Source organism: Anabas testudineus, chromosome 4 (assembly GCF_900324465.2).
Source record: "Anabas testudineus chromosome 4, fAnaTes1.2, whole genome shotgun sequence".
NCBI lineage: Eukaryota > Metazoa > Chordata > Actinopteri > Anabantiformes > Anabantidae > Anabas > Anabas testudineus.
In genome coordinates this window covers 9,437,781-9,454,329 of record NC_046613.1, presented here as the reverse complement: position 1 = coordinate 9,454,329, position 16,549 = coordinate 9,437,781, and the positions used below count along the sequence as shown (strand labels likewise).

At 36.0% G+C, this 16,549-nt stretch overlaps 3 protein-coding genes and 1 pseudogene across 3 annotated transcripts; all 4 read right to left on the bottom strand.

The window, feature by feature from the left end:
* Positions 1–163: 163 nt before the first annotated feature.
* On the bottom strand, positions 164–1,803 carry LOC113151999 (duodenase-1-like). Its single transcript, XM_026344888.1, has 5 exons — positions 1,714–1,803; positions 1,483–1,630; positions 1,032–1,158; positions 611–868; positions 164–501 (listed from the first exon to the last, which is right to left on the bottom strand). Exons 1-5 carry the CDS (start codon positions 1,769–1,771, stop codon positions 337–339), a joined length of 756 nt encoding a protein of 251 aa, XP_026200673.1. The 5' UTR covers positions 1,772–1,803; the 3' UTR covers positions 164–336.
* Positions 1,804–5,572: 3,769 nt separating this feature from the next.
* On the bottom strand, positions 5,573–6,815 carry LOC113152445 (duodenase-1-like). Its single transcript, XM_026345703.1, has 5 exons — positions 6,723–6,815; positions 6,489–6,636; positions 6,213–6,342; positions 5,836–6,090; positions 5,573–5,731 (listed from the first exon to the last, which is right to left on the bottom strand). Exons 1-5 carry the CDS (start codon positions 6,778–6,780, stop codon positions 5,573–5,575), a joined length of 750 nt encoding a protein of 249 aa, XP_026201488.1. The 5' UTR covers positions 6,781–6,815.
* Positions 6,816–9,767: 2,952 nt separating this feature from the next.
* Positions 9,768–11,444, bottom strand: LOC113152000 (duodenase-1-like). The gene is made up of 5 exons (XM_026344889.1): positions 11,355–11,444; positions 11,122–11,269; positions 10,669–10,795; positions 10,221–10,478; positions 9,768–10,111 (listed from the first exon to the last, which is right to left on the bottom strand). Exons 1-5 carry the CDS (start codon positions 11,410–11,412, stop codon positions 9,947–9,949), a joined length of 756 nt encoding a protein of 251 aa, XP_026200674.1. The 5' UTR covers positions 11,413–11,444; the 3' UTR covers positions 9,768–9,946.
* Positions 11,445–15,092: 3,648 nt separating this feature from the next.
* Positions 15,093–16,549, bottom strand: LOC113152003 (annotated as a pseudogene).

Below are 16,549 nucleotides of genomic sequence, written 5' to 3'. Positions count from 1 at the left end.
ACATATCATGTTCACAAGAATAGGCTGCAAGAACTGGATGACTGAAGTAAGTGTGACCTTTGACCTATGACCACCAAAAAAAAAATTAGCTCATCATTGAGTTTAAGTTGACAGTTGTGTCCAATAAGTGTTGCTTCTATCATGCACCATGTTAATGACAACATTAGTGAATTCTTATTTATTTGTGTCTGTCCTGGTTAAAATGTGTTATAAGTTTATTGAGTCTTAAAAATTGATGTAGAAACAAAAAAAAAAAGATTTACTCTTGCTTTTTTGTTACACTGGCAGAACAGTCTCCATTGAAAGCATGATGAAAGAAAACATAATGCAAGGTTTTTACTCATAATGTTTTTGGGGTTTGGTAATGTCATAGATCCAGTCAAGGTATTTTGATACATCAGTGTAGACATTGGGCGCTTCTGCATAGTTACACTCTTTTTGGCCGAAAGACACAACACCAACAGCTGTCTCGTTGCACACTAGAGGACCACCAGAATCCCCCTGTGAGACAGAAATATCATTTTGTTTATTCATTATTTTAATTTAAAAGTCTTATATCATTACTAGACTAAGAATTGGTTGACAATTTGAATGAATGACAAAAACAAACCTCACAGACTCCTTTTTTTGTACCATTTCCACCTGCACAGATGACTTTGGGAGGAAGATCCTTCCACATCGTCTTACAGAATTCCTTGTTAATGACCGACACATCCACCATTCTCAGCTCATTCTCAATGCTAAGAGCTCCATCATGAGTTTTACCCCATCCAGCTACGAGGCACTGTTGGTTTTCTTTTAAGTTTATACCAGATTCTGGAAGTTTAACTGTTTGCACTCTGTTGTTCAGCTCAACTTTTATAGACAACTGGAGACACAAATAAAGATTTTTTTAAATTTATAATTTCATAGTGTGATTCTTTTCTGTTGGAATATCTGCAAATTTTTATGTGTGTATGTTCATCTGTAGTTAGGTGACAGTGCTGCTGAACAAAAACAGTACACTACCATAGAATATACAGTATACTTACTTTGAGGAGCATGATGTCATCACCTTTTGAAAATTGCTGATAAGCCTCGTGTTTGTACTTCTGTTTAATAGCTGTTTTTTCAGCCTCTTTGAGATTGTGGGTGCCGAGAACAACACTTGTAGGGTTTCTGAATGGGACATACAGTGGTTAGGATTTGGCATTATATTTTCTAAACCTGTTCCCTTAACACAAGACTGAAGTAAAGAAACTTAAGTAAAAAGTATTTGCAGATAAATACTCAAAAGTAGAAGTAGATATTGTAAAATATAAAAATTTAGCATGTGCAAAAGCTGTTAAATAAATGTAGTGGAGTAGTAGGAACAGTACCTCTAAACTCTGGCAGAGTTATTGTTGCACAAAATGGAAATACACAACACTTAGTTACTTTCCACAAAAGTTTTATTAACATATAGATTTTATTTATAATTACTTTGATCAAAAGATAACTCACTTGTCGTCACAGTGCGCTGCAGTGAGCACAAAGTCTTTACTGATGAGAAATCCTCCACAAACATGACCATGGTCGTTCTGCACTGAGACCATATACAGCATCGAGTCCTCTGGGACTTTTTCCCCATTAATGATTTCACTCCCATGTCCTGCAGAAATTAGCAAAATAAATAAAAATTTATTCCCATTAAATGGCTTAACAAGAACATATCTGTTATTTTTTGCATCATACCATTTTGTCCGTGACATGTCAGAACAAAAAGAAGCAGAAGTTTGTGCAGAGCCTTCATGGTGCAGACAAGTCAGTTAACGTGTCTTCTTGTGATGGTGAAATAGACGTTTTTATAGAGCTGTTTGCTTTAATGCAAAGTGCGATTATCATCAACTTCATCTTGACTTTAACCACAAATTTGCAACATATATTATCTCTGCGTCAGCGTATTTAGTATCTAGTTTCTCAACATCCAGGAGCTGTGACCAGTTATCAGCAACGAATATATCACATATTGAATTTCATGAAAAAAAGATAAACCACAGTAAAAATGCAGAGTCACAGTTAAGATACCAATGTACTACAGTAATACTTTGACTATTGTTTGAGTGAAAAACAACAGAATTGTAATTGTACAGAATTTTGAAGAAAGCCAACTTGATGTGGCCTGTTCATCACAGTAACAGATAAATACAGTTAGCAACTAGTTAGTGAACATACTAAAGCACTTATCAGCTTGAGAGCCAGATATTTCCCTCAGAAACTGTTGATGATTCTGAGATCTTATATATCAAGAGTAAGACCTTATTTTGTAGATGTTAGTTTGTGGTAATTTAATACGTTAATACATAGCTAATAATGTAAATTATACTAAAATACAAGACCCAGTTGCAAGCTGATGTTTCAGAACATATATGACTAGAAGTACTTGATCCACATGTGATCTTGACAATCCTAAAGTTGTTAATGACTTAATCACTTTAGAGAGTTAAGATTTCTGATCATTCCCCACTTTTACTTTGAGGCCTTTCAAATGAAAACTTCTTCAAGAATCTCAAGCAAGTCCAGTTGGCAGTGAGTAATACTTTTGGAGGAACCATAACCTGGTTTACTGAGAATCTCCACAGAGACTATTTGTTTCAGTCAGACTGTTTCAGTGCTGTTGTGTTTTAACTCGTATATAAATGGTGTGAATTTAAATTCCTGGTAGCAAGTGAATGCTGGCTGTTTGAGAAGGATACAAATTATTTGTTTTCCTATATAATTACTTTGAATTATTCTCTATTATAGTTTGGTAATAATGGAAATAAATAATATTATACTATAAAATATCATATTGTTGTTACTTATATTCATCACACTTGAAATCACTTTGGATCCTCTGTTAAGGTTATGCAGAAAGAAATTCTAAGTGGTGCTTGAACTATTGTTTTTTATTTTTCAGTCACACTAAAAGAGTAAACTGAGACACTACAATACATCTACACTACAATAAATGCATGCTGAAGCAGAACATAGCTTAAGATTTCTACTTTTAGCTTGTTGTATGTTTGACAATGCTGTTGATCCAGTCAAGGTATTTTGATACGTTGGTGTAGACATTTGGAGCATTTGGATAGGCACACTGTGGCACACGTAGGCACACTCTGGAAAGTTTTTCAAAAATACCAGAGTTAATGATATTACATTGTACGTACCATGACATTATATTTGTCGATCTTACCAATTCCTCTCAGACACATCAGAACCTTAAGAAGCTGCCTGTTCAGATCATGCATCATTTCAGCAGAAAGTTCAGTGTCATCTCATCTTTCATGCATCAAGTGGATCATTTTATACATCATGTGGTTTAGTATGTATTTAGTATTTGAGCCAGCCTCTCTGTGTTGCAAGATGGTTACTTCTATTATCTGTAGGAATATCTTGTTACTTGTGGCATTGTTGTTCACAGAATTGGTATAATAATGATAATAATCATACAAAATACTTGAGTCTTTTTTAATGTGTTTTGTTCTTTTGAAACACTCTCATGCGTATAGATAAAGTGTTACAAGTAGTGCCTGTCCAGCAGTTGCCCACCTGCTTTGAGCTCCTACTGACTCCTCCTTCTCATTTTGTTGTAGTCTTCTTTCTGTGATATTGTATGTTATTAGCAGATTCCCTGACACAACACGTGTTTATTTCCTGTGTTACGACTTGCTTCTCCAGCCTGCTTCCTTGTTCCTGGGTCAGTAATGTTGGTCAAGTTTTTTTCTGTTCTGGATTTTCTCCCTGAGTTGGCTTCTCTAGTCAACTTTAGGGTGAGTGTGAGACCTTTATCACCGCCTCCTGCTCATCTTCCAGAGGCTCCAGCAGTTCAGTCTCTCTTGCTGCCTTCCTGTACAGTTTTTGATAATAGCTAAACTCTGGCAAATCTATAGTTCTGTAAATGTCATGTAAATAACATGCTCACACACAGCTCAGCATGTAATTGTGCTGAGCATGTTGATGTCTGTTGTATCCGTCAACTCTTGCCTGACTTTGCAAAAAGTTAAGCCTAAGTTTCTCTACTTCCTTCTTTCCCTTCCATGTACCTGGACACTTGGTAAATCTGTCTCACTCGACTTGTTATTTACAGTGAATGGGTGGCTATCGATGACCCATGCTTGTGTATTTCTATGTGTGAATTCTCCATTAGAGGTCTCCCTTGTACCCCAGTCACAAGGTCCCTGCCCACGATTAACTGAGGCCTTAAGCCTTTCTCTGGAATCCATCCACCCTCCTGTTTTTGACAGCTTACCTGTTTCTGATTGATCCGGCTGCCAGTTTACTGTTGGGGCTGGTTGCCCTCTTTGTTTGTTGGATTTCAACACTTGCCTGTTTGGCCCCTTGTTTGATAATTTAGTTAGTTTCATTTGTTTTTATATATTCTATATTTGGCGGATTAGCAGGTTTGCATTTGACAATATTGTCATTATCAATAAATTATTAACAGGTCTTCCGGGTGCTGTCAAATCGATTTTGCATCAATTTTATTTTGAAGTCTGCAGCCAGAAAGATGTCACATAAAGGAAGTTAAAGTTGTGATAATTTGCTTGATTAGTGTATCTTTGCTTGTGGTTGTGCTTTCTCAGCAGCTTGGCTCACATACTCTAGAGCAGGGGTGTCCAATCCTGGTCCTCGAGAGCCACTGTCTGGCTTGTTTTGCAACCAGCCCTGCACTTCCAGGTTCTGATTGGTTGAGCACACGTGATCCAAGTAATCGGTGGGTAGGGCAGATAGTAGTAGTCTGCAGCAAAAAATCTAACAGATCAATATGTTGTTCCCCTTCGTATTTTTTTACCACTTTATTTTGTTTTTCTTGATTTCAACATTTTCCTGTTTGGACTTTGTTCCCTTGTTTTATAATTGAATTATTTCATTAGTTTTCATACTTTCTAACTGTATGTTCCTGTCTGTCTGACTACAGGCAGATTAGAAGGTTTACATTTTGACAATAATAACAAATTATATATATGTTAATGAAACAAAACCATAATAACTCACATAGATTTCCTGTTTACATCTTTAGTGTTTTTGTGTTAACAATACTATTTAAACCAAAAGGGTAGTGGTGGATTCTTGGGTTTCAGTTGCTTTTAGATTTTGTTAATATCAAATATTTTACATTTTCTTGTAGCAAATGCTCTAGTAGAAGCAAACCTGTCTTGCAATATGGACATTTAACCCTCTGGTCACCCTTCATATTTTGTGAAAAATTGATCGATGAAATGCTGCACAAGGGCTGCTCTGAGTTACAGAACACAGCCAAAGAGAAGCAAACACGTGTGTGAACAGCCCCCCCTCGCTGCAGCTGTTTTACTGAGATATAAATATTAGTATGAACATATACAGTAATAAGTGGGCTGTTCACTCCAATTGTGCTATTACTGCATTCACTGGAAAGTAAACCCTGGCTCTCTAATTAGTCCCTATTGTTACTGTTGTTGTCTTCTAATAAAGTCAACACAGAAGGAAAATAAACATGGTGTGCAAAATGATATCTTTATTACACATTAATCTAAGACACCACAACACAATATTACCTCAACACTACAATGAGTGTGTGCTGAAGCAACTTTTAATGTTTTGCGAGTTTGATGATGTCGTTGATCCAGTCAAGATGTTTTGTTATGTCGGTGTAGACATTGGGTACATCTGGGTAGTCACACTTCATGTTGTTGAAAGACGCAACACCAAAAGCTGTCCCGTTGCACACCAGAGGACCACCAAAATCCCCCTGTGAGACAGAAACATCATTTTGTTTATTCATGATTTCATTTAAAAGTCCCATATGACTTATATATAAGTAACTAGTTGATATTTGAATAGTAGAAAACCCACCTGACAGAATCCTTTGTTTGTACCATATCCACCTGCACAGATGACATCGGCAGGAAGACCAGGCCATTTCTCTTTACAGATTTCCAGCTTAATGACAGACACATCCACCATTCTCAGCTCATCCACAAATTTACCATCAGTTGCAGTCTTACCCCATCCGGCTACCTGGCACTGTTGGTTTTCTTTTACGTTTATTCCATGTTCTGGAAGTCGAATTTTTTGGATTTTGTTATCCAGTTGAACTTTTCTCGACAACTGATGAGACACAAAAGCAAATTATAAATGAAAAACGTAGAGATAACAAAACACTTCCAGAATATTAACACAAATAATTTGATTACAAAAATGCCTGATGTAACCAGAGATTAGATACGTACTTCAAGGAGCATGATGTCATTACGACTTTCAACACTGACAAAAGTTTTGGGTTTGTAAATCCTTTCGATATATAAATGCCTTTCAAACTCATTGAGATTGTGGGAGCCCAGAACAACAATTTCAGGTTTCCTAAACAGAGAATAATTTGGATGACGTCAGTATATTTTTTGAAATGAGTATTATTTAATTATTTTGTATTTTTCATACACATTTGTTTTATATCAGATATTATTTTAAATAGATTATTTTTATAACATTAATTAAAGATAACTCACTTGTCGTCACAGCTTGCAGCAGTGAGCACAAACTTTTCACTGATGAGAAATCCTCCACATACATGACCATTGTTATTCTGCAGTGAGACCATATACAGCATCAAGTTCTCTGGGACTTTTTCCCCATGAATGATTTGATTCCCATGTCCTGCAAATATTAAATTCAAACTTAGGTTAAGGTCCCATGAAATTGTTTAAAGCAATCAGTATAACAATCTGATTTCTGCCTCTTACCATGTTGTCCGAGACACGTCAGAACATGAAGAAGCAGAAGTTTTTGCAGACCCTGCATGATGCCTGCAAGACAATGAACCTGTCCTCTTGGGATTGTAGAGTAGAGTATTTTATAGAGAAGTTTGCTTTGTTGAGAAGAGGAGTTGTCATCATCTTTATCTTGACGTAAAACCACAACCTTTACGCAAGGAAGTTATCAAAAATTCATCTTGTTTTTTTACGGTATCTAATGTCTCAGCATCCTGGAGAAGTGAGGTGAATATATCAGTCTGCTTCACAAAATGTTCTTCCTGTTTTTCTACTTTTTAAATATTTTACTTTAATTGACTTTTAATATTTATGGAACATCTTGTTGCATTCAGCCACACTAGGCGTGAGGCTCACCTTGGCACAATAGAAACTGAAATGACAATTCACAGGTTTATAGTCTTCCTTCTCATTATGGTGGTAGCAGAGTACAGTGAAAGTAATGATAGCATGTGTGTAGAGTCAGAGGTGTGCTTGTGTGTCTCATCCTAATCCACTCAACAAAGAGTATCTATAGATCTCCACAGGGAAACATTGAATGCTTGCATTATTATCTGAAACTCATTAAAATGGCTCAAAATCCAAGTAAAGGCCTGAGATTTACATACCCACACAACACACAGAAAGAGGAATGAACATAGTGTAAAATCTAAAGGGGTGCACATCTCATGTTGTTATGTCACATCATGAAATTCACACGTGTGGAGAGGACGAGACTAGAGTTTTAATTGATGAGTGTTGGACTTCTGTTGTCCTGATACTGGTTTAGAAAAATTACAGCAATTAAGTTCTACTTGTAGACTAATAAGACTACATAGATTTGGGTTTACCTAATGTACATACACAACATGCATCATTCTGGCAAAACATTGACACATCTAACTGTATCTTCCAGTCTGTCTGTCTACAGGCAGATTAGCAGGTTTGCATTTGATAATATTGTCATTATCAATAAATTATTAAAGATGTTTTCCTGGTGCTTTCAAATCGATTTAGCATCTATTTTCTTTTGAAGTCTGCAGCCAGAAAGATGTCACATAAGTGGTTAAAGTTGTGATAATTTGTTTGATTAGTGTATCTTTGCTTGTGGTTTTGCTTTCTCAGCAGCCTGGCTCACAGGTATGTGATCAGCATTTAATGACTTTACACTGTCACATTTATCTATTTCTGATGTTTTTAAATTTACATTTCTACTGGTTGTATGATTCAGCATCTGTTTCATTCTAATCTGTTGAATTTTTCTTCTTTCCTTTTTTAATAGCAACACATGGTAAAAAATACATTAGCATCACTTTAATTTGTTTCTTTGGTAACTACTCAAAGCTTCTCAGATATAACTCATCCTTATCAAGTGAGTGTTGGTTGCATTAAAACTAGTGAAGAACACAGATGTTACCAAGATTCTTCAGTGTGGAAATAAACATCCCACTGAGTGATTTCTGTGAATTTCATGAGCAAATGAAATGAACCACAGAAACCACAGTTTTGAGATTCAGAGTCAAACATCAATACTCCACAGTCACATTATAGTTATTACGTGCAGGAGAGCATTAACACCCAGGAGAAATTCAGATATAGGAAACTTGCTTTACATAGAAGCTGTTGCTGTCTTGTCAGCAGCCTTTGATAGTAGAACTCCACATTAAAAAGAAGATTATAACTTTAGCAAAGGTTACATACTGCAGCTTTAATCAAAGTCATTATATGATTATAATAATGTTGCTGTGCCTTTTTTCATTAACCCTTCTTTAAGCCACCATGGTCACATAGTGATTTATCCCCAGTAGTGGTCCTTAGGCAAGACCTCCTTTAGATTACCCCACCTTTGCCTTGTCCCTCGTAAGTTGCTTTGGATACAAATGTCTGGTAGATGACGACATGTAAATGGCAGCAAAGTCTACATGAGACTAGAGAATTACTTTCAAATGTATTTGTAAAATAACATTATTATCTCTGAAATGATTAAAAATGCCATGCTCGTCCTCATGTGTTTGCTAACTTTAGCAACACCCAAGTGTTGAAATGCTGCATTACAAGAAGACATGTGATTGTGTAGTTTATTGTTGTGTTAAGAAGTGAAAAATGTCACATTAATGTAAAAAATGTAATATATATAATAATATATATGTAAATATAACCTCTCTGCAGGTCTTGCTGTCTCTACTATTAAAAGCAAAAAAGTCAGACTTTGATGAGGTGGGAATATAAATTTTGGTTATGTGCCTCCACTAACCATTGTCGTTTAGTCGACATGCATGTCTGTCCACACTCACATTCTTATAAGTTTATGCATGAGTACAAGTGTTTATTAACTTAAATATATAACTTAAAGCGACCCTTGTGAAACTTGCCTTTGACTATTTGAGATAGCATACCAGACTTTTAACTTAGGGAGTCAGACAGGATGCTCTGGCATGGAATTCACCTCGAGACGAGAACCAACTGCAATGTCACAACTGCCATTGTTATGTCTTACAAACAGAAAAACATCTCCCTCCCATCTGAAATCCATAGAAAGAACTGTACTGTATGTGTTAGATTCTTTGAGTATGTTTCTGTCAGTTCTGTTCTGATGTATACATGCTCCCTTGCTCAAGAGAAAATAAACTACTACCTGGGAAGTTTGTTACAGAAAATGTTTTTCAATATTTGAGGCAAATGTAATGAGAATCCTTCCATCCATGTCTGAGACATAGCATTGACCAGAATGGGACATACATGAGGTCCAAGTGAACTTGACCTTTGACCTTTGACTATCATAATCTAATTAAATCAATCAACTGGATAATTGTACCATATTTAAAGGAAGTCCCTCCAAGAGCTCCTCACATATCATGTTCACAAGAATAGGCTGCAAGAACTGGATGACTGAAGTAAGTGTGACCTTTGACCTATGGCTGCCAAAAACTAATTAGATCATCATTGAGTCTAAGTTGACAGTTGTGTCCAATAAGTGTTGCTTCTATCATGCACCATGTTAATAATGACATTAGTGAATTCTTATTTGTTTGCGTTTCTCTTGGTTAAAATGTGTTATAAGTTTATTGGGTCTTCTGGTAAAATTGATATACAAACAAAACAAAAAAAATATTTACTCTTGCTTTTTTGTTACACTAGCAGAACAGTCTGAAAACAATGTCTCCAGCCCCGACAGTAAATTGGCAAAGAATGCTGAAGTAAAACATAATGCAAGGTTTTTACTCATAATGTTTTTGGGGTTTGGTAATGTCGTAGATCCAGTCAAGGTATTTTGATACATCAGTGTAGACATCGGGGGCTTCTGCGTAGTTACACTGTTTTTGGCTGAAAGACACAACACCAACAGCTGTCTCGTTGCACACTAGAGGACCACCAGAATCCCCCTGTGAGACAGAAATATCATTTTGTTTCTTCATTATTTTAATTTAAAAGTCTTATATCATTACTAGATTAAGAATGTGTTGACAATTTGAATGAATGACAAAAACAAACCTCACAAAATCCTTTTTTTGTACCATTTCCACCTGCACAGATGACTTTGGGAGGAAGATTCTTCCACTTCGTCTTACAGAATTCCTTGTCAATGACCGACACATCCACCATTCTCAGCTCATTCTCAATGCTAAGAGCTCCATCATGAGTTTTACCCCATCCAGCTACGAGGCACTGTTGGTTTTCTTTTAAGTTTATTCCAGATTCTGGAAGTTTAACTGTTTGTACTCTGTTGTTCAGCTCAACTTTCATAGACAACTGGAGACAAAACCAAAATCTATTTTTAAAATGTATATTTTCATAGTGTGATTCTTTCATTATTCATCATTGTTAAAATGCTGATGTTGGAATATCTGTAAATTTTTATGTGTGTATTTTCATCTGTAGTTAGTTGACAGTGCTGCTGAACAAAAACAGCACACTACCATAGAATATACAGTATACTTACTTTGAGGAGCATGATGTCATCACCTTTTGAAAATTTCTTATAAGCCTTGGGTTTGTACGTCTGTTTAATAGCTGTTTTTCCAGCCTCTTTGAGATTGTGGGTGCCGAGAACAACACTTGTAGGTTTACTGAATGGGACATACAGAAGTTAAGATGTTGTCACTACATCTTCTAAAGCTGTTCCCTTAACACGAGACAGAAGTAAAGAAATACTCAAAAGTAGAAGTACCACTACACACATTCTCTCATGTTGAGTTTCTAAGTAGATTTTGTAAAATTAGTTTTTGTTAGTCTGCATGTGCAAAAGCTGTTAAATAAATGTAGTGGAGTAGTAGGAACAGTACCTCAGAACTGTTGCACAAAATGGAAATACACAACACTTAGTTACTTTCCACAAAAGTTTTATTAACATATAGATTTTATTTGTAATTACTTTGATCAAAAGGTAACTCACTTGTCGTCACAGTGCGCTGCAGTGAGCACAAAGTCTTCACTGATGAGAAATCCTCCACAAACATGACCATGGTCGTTCTGCACTGAGACCATATACAGCATCGAGTCCTCTGGGACTTTTTCCCCATTAATGATTTCACTCCCATGTCCTGCAGAAATGAGCAAAATACAATATTAGATAATTTTCCCATTAAATAACTTAAGAAGAACACATCTGTTTTTTTTGCATCATACCATTTTGTCCGTGACATGTCAGAACAAAAAGAAGCAGAAGTTTGTGCAGAGCCTTCATGGTGCCAACAAGTCAGTTAACGTGTCTTCTTGTGATGGTGAAATAGACGTTTTTATAGAGCTGTTTGCTTTAATGCAAAGTGTGATTATCATCAACTTTGCAACATACCGCAAATTTGCAACATATATTATGTCTGCGTCAGCGTATTTGGTATCTAGTTTCTCAACATCTAGGAGCTGTGATCAGTTATCAGCAACGAATATATCACATATTGAATTTCACAAAAAAAACAGATTCACGGTTAAGATACCAATGCATTACAGTAATACTCTGACTATTCATTGACAGCAGCAACAAACATAATTTTCAAGTTTATTAAGAATGGAAAATAAATAAAAACGGAGTGAAAATCAACAGAATTGTAATTGTATAGATTTTAGAAACTAGTTAGCAACTAGTTAGTGAACATACTGAAGCATTTATCAGTTTCAGAGCCAGATATTTCCCTCAGGAACTGTTGATGATTCTGACATAGATATAAAAGGTAAGACCATATTGTGCAGCTGTTAGTTTGTGGTAATTTAATACGTTGCAGGTTTGTTAGTTCTTGATGCAGGTTGCACTGTGCTGTAGTAGTTAGCTCTGTTGCCTCCAAGTTAGAGGGAGCTGGGTTTGAATCAAGATTCAAGATTCAAAAAATGTTATTAATCCCAGAGGGAAGTTGTTTTGACTCATTACAGTTGTTCACATCTATGTTTACTAGTTTACAGTCTTCTTCTTCACTGTAGTGGAACAGACTCAACACAATATAAAACCGTACATGTAATCAGTTGTGTTTACTTTCATGTATGTGTAAATGTGGTATCTGTGTGTGTGTCTGCACAATTAGACTACTCTGACTTCATTCCAATACAACCAATGTAATGTTTAGCTCACAGCAGCTAAATGTATTGTACATTATCCACTTATTTAACCTGATGATGAACATGGAAACCAATTTTTCTTACTATTGTCATTGTGAGTAGGTTAGAGTGGTGACACCAGCATAGCTAATAATGTAAATTATACTAAAATACAAGACCCGGTTGCAAGCTGATGTTTCAGAACATATATGACTAGAAGTACTTGATCCACATGTGATCTTGACAAACCTAAAGTTGTCAATGACTTAATCACTTTAGAGAGTTAAGATTTCTGATCATTCCCCACTTTTACTTTGAGGCCTTTCACATTAAAACTTCTTCAAGAATCTCAAACAAGTCCAGTTGGCAGTGAGTAATACTTTTGGAGGAACCATAACCTGGTTTACTGAGAATCTCCACAGAGACGAATTGTTTCAGTGAGACTGTTTCAGTGCTGTTGTGTTTTAACTTGTATATAAATGGTGTGAATTTAAATTCCTGGTAGCAAGTGAATGCTGGCTGTTTGAGAAGGATACAAATTATTTGTTTTTCCTTTATAATTACTTTGAATTTTTCTCTATTATAGTTTGGTAATAATAGAAATAAATAATATTATAATATAAAATATCATATTGTTGTTACTTATATTCATCACACTTGAAATCACTTTGGATCCTCTGTTGAGGTTATGCAGAAAGAAATTCTAAGTGGTGCTTGAACTATTGTTTTTTATTTTTCAGTCACACTAGAAGAGTAAACTGAGACACTACAATACATCTACACTACAATAAATGCATGCTGAAGCAGAACATAGCTTAAGATTTCTACTTTTAGCTTGTTGTATGTTTGACAATGCTGTTGATCCAGTCAAGGTATTTTGATACGCTGGTGTAGACATTTGGAGCATTTGGATAGGCACACTGTGGCACACGTAGGCACACTCTGGAAAGTTTTTCAAAAATACCAGAGTTAATGATATTACATTGTACGTACCATGACATTATATTTGTCGATCTTACCAATTCCTCTCAGACATATCAGAACCTGAAGAAGCTGTCTGTTCAGATCATGCATCATTTCAGCAGAAAGTTCAGTGTCATCTCATCTTTCATGCATCAAGTGGATCATTTTATACATCATGTGGTTTAGTATGTATTTAGTATTTGAGCCAGCCTCTCTGTGTTGCAAGATGGTTACTTCTATTATCTGTAGGAATATCTTGTTACTTGTGGCATTGTTTTTTACAGAATTGGTATAATAATGATATTAATCCAAAAATACAAAATACTTCAGTGTTTTTTAATGTGTTAGTCTTCTGTTCTTTTGAAACACACTCTCATGCTTATAGATAAAGTGTTACAAGTAGTGCCTGTCCAGCAGTTGCCCAGCTGCTTTGAGCTCCTACTGACTCCTCCTTCTCATTTTGTTGTAGTCCTCTTTCTGTGATATTGTATGTTATTAGCAGATTCCCTGACACAACACGTGTTTATTTCCTGTATTACGACTTGCTTCTCGAGCCTGCTTCCTTGTTCCTGGGTCAATAATGTTGGTCCAGTTTCCGTCTGTTCTGGATTTTCTCCCTGAGTCGGCTCCTCTAGTCAACTCTAGGGTGAGCGTGAGACCTTTACCACCACCCCCTGCTTATCTTCCTGAGGTTCCAGCAGTTCAGTCTCTCTTGCTGCCTTCCTGTACAGTTTTTGATAATAGCAAATCTATAGTTCTGTAAATGTGATGTAAATAACATGATACTTGGTAAATCTGTCTCCCTTGACTATATTCTCTAACTGTATCTACCAGTCTCTCTGTCTACAGGCAGATTAGCAGGTTTGCATTTGACAGTATTGTCATTATCAGTAAATCATTAAACAAGTCTTCCTGGTGCTGTCAAATCGATTTTGCATCAATTTTATTTTGAAGTCTGCAGCCAGAAACATGTCAAATAAAGGAAGTTAAAGTTGTGATAATTTGCTTGATAGTGTATCTTTGCTTGTGGTTGTGCTTTCTTAGCAGCTTGGCTCACATACTCTAGAGCAGGGGTGTCCAATCCTGGTCCTCGAGAGCTGTCTGGCTTGTTTTGCAACCAGCCCTGCACTTCCAGGTTCTGATTGGTTGAGCACACGTGATCCAGGTAATCGGTGGGTAGGGCAGATAGTAGTAGTCTGCAGCAAAAAATCTAACAGATCAATATGTTGTTCCCCTTCGCATTTTTTTACCACTTTATTTTGTTTGTCTTGATTTCAACATTTTCCTGTTTGGACTTTGTTCCCTTGTTTTATAATTGAATTATTTCATTAGTTTTCATACTCTCTAACTGTATGTTCCTGTCTGTCTGTCTACAGGCAGATTAGAAGGTTTACATTTTGACAATAATAATAAATTATATATATGTTAATGAAACAAAACCATAATAACTCACATAGATTTCCTGTTTACATCTTTAGTGTTTTTGTGTTGTGACAATACTATTTAAACCAATAGGGTAGTGGTGGATTCTTGGGTTTCAGTTGCTTTTAGATTTTGTTAATATCAAAAATTTTACATGTTCTTGTAGCAAATGCTCTAGTAGAAGCAAACCTATCTTGTAATATGGACATTTATCCCTCTGGTCACCCTTCATAGTTTTTGAAAAATTGATAGATGAAATGCTGCACAAGGGCTGCTCTGAGTTACAGAACACAGCCAAAGAGAAGCAAACACGTGTGTGAACAGCCCCCCCTCGCTGCAGCTGTTTTACTGAGATATAAATATTAGTATGAACATATACAGTAAGTCAACACAGAAGGAAAATAAACATGGTGTGCAAAATGATATCTTTATTACACATTAATCTAAGACACCACAACACAATATTACCTCAACACTACAATGAGTGCGTGCTAAAGCAACTTTTAATGTTTTGTTTGTTTGATGGTGCGGTCGATCCAGTCAAGATGTTTTGTTATGTCGGTGTAGACATTGGGTACATCTGGGTAGTCACACTTCATGTTGTTGAAAGACACAACACCAAAAGCTGTCCCGTTGCACACCAGAGGACCACCAAAATCCCCCTGTGAGACAGAAACATCATTTTGTTTATTCATGATTTAATTTAAAAGTCCCGTATGACTTATATATAAGTAACTAGTTGATATTTGAATAGTAGAAAACCCACCTGACAGAATCCTTTGTTTGTACCATATCCACCTGCACAGATGACATCGACAGGAAGACCAGGCCATTTGTATTTACAGACCTCCAGCTTAATGACAGACACATCCACCATTCTCAGCTCATCCACAAATTTACCATCAGTTGCAGTCTTACCCCATCCAGCTACCTGGCACTGTTGGTTTTCTTTTACGTTTATTCCATGTTCTGGAAGTCGAATTTTTTGGATTTTGTTATCCAGTTGAACTTTTCTCGACAACTGATGAGACACAAAAGCAAATTATAAATGAAAAACGTAGAGATAACAAAACACTTCCAGAATATTAACACAAATAATTTGATTACAAAAATGCCTGATGTAACCAGAGATTAGATACGTACTTCAAGGAGCATGATGTCATTACCACTTTCAGCACTGACATAAGTTTTGGAGTTTGTGAGTCGTTTCGATATATAAATGCCTTTCAAACTCATTGAGATTGTGGGAGCCCAGAACAACAATTTCAGGTTTCCTAAACAGAGAATAATTTGGATGACGTCAGTATATTTTTTGAAATGAGTATTATTTAATTATTTTGTATTTTTCATACACATTTGTTTTATATCAGATATTATTTTAAATAGATCTTTTTATAACATTAATTAAAGATAACTCACTTGTCGTCACAGCTTGCAGCAGTGAGCACAAACTTTTCACTGATGAGAAATCCTCCACATACATGACCATTGTTGTTCTGCAGTGAGACCATATACAGCATCAAGTTCTCTGGGACTTTTTCCCCATGAATGATTTGATTCCCATGTCCTGCAAATATTAAATTCAAAACAAGGTTAATGTACCATGAAATTGTTTAAAGCAATCAGTATAACAATCTGATGTCTGCCTCTTACCATGTTGTCCGAGACACGTCAGAACATGAAGAAGCAGAAGTTTTTGCAGACCCTGCATGATGCCTGCAAGACAATGAACCTGTCCTCTTGGGATTGTAGAGTAGAGTCTTTTATAGAGAAGTTTGCTTTGTTGAGAAGAGGAGTTGTCGTCATCTCTATCTTGACATATAACCACAATCTTTACGCAAGGAAGTTATCAAAAATTCATCTTGTTTTTTTACGGTATCTAATGTCTCAGCATCCTGGAGAAGTGAGGT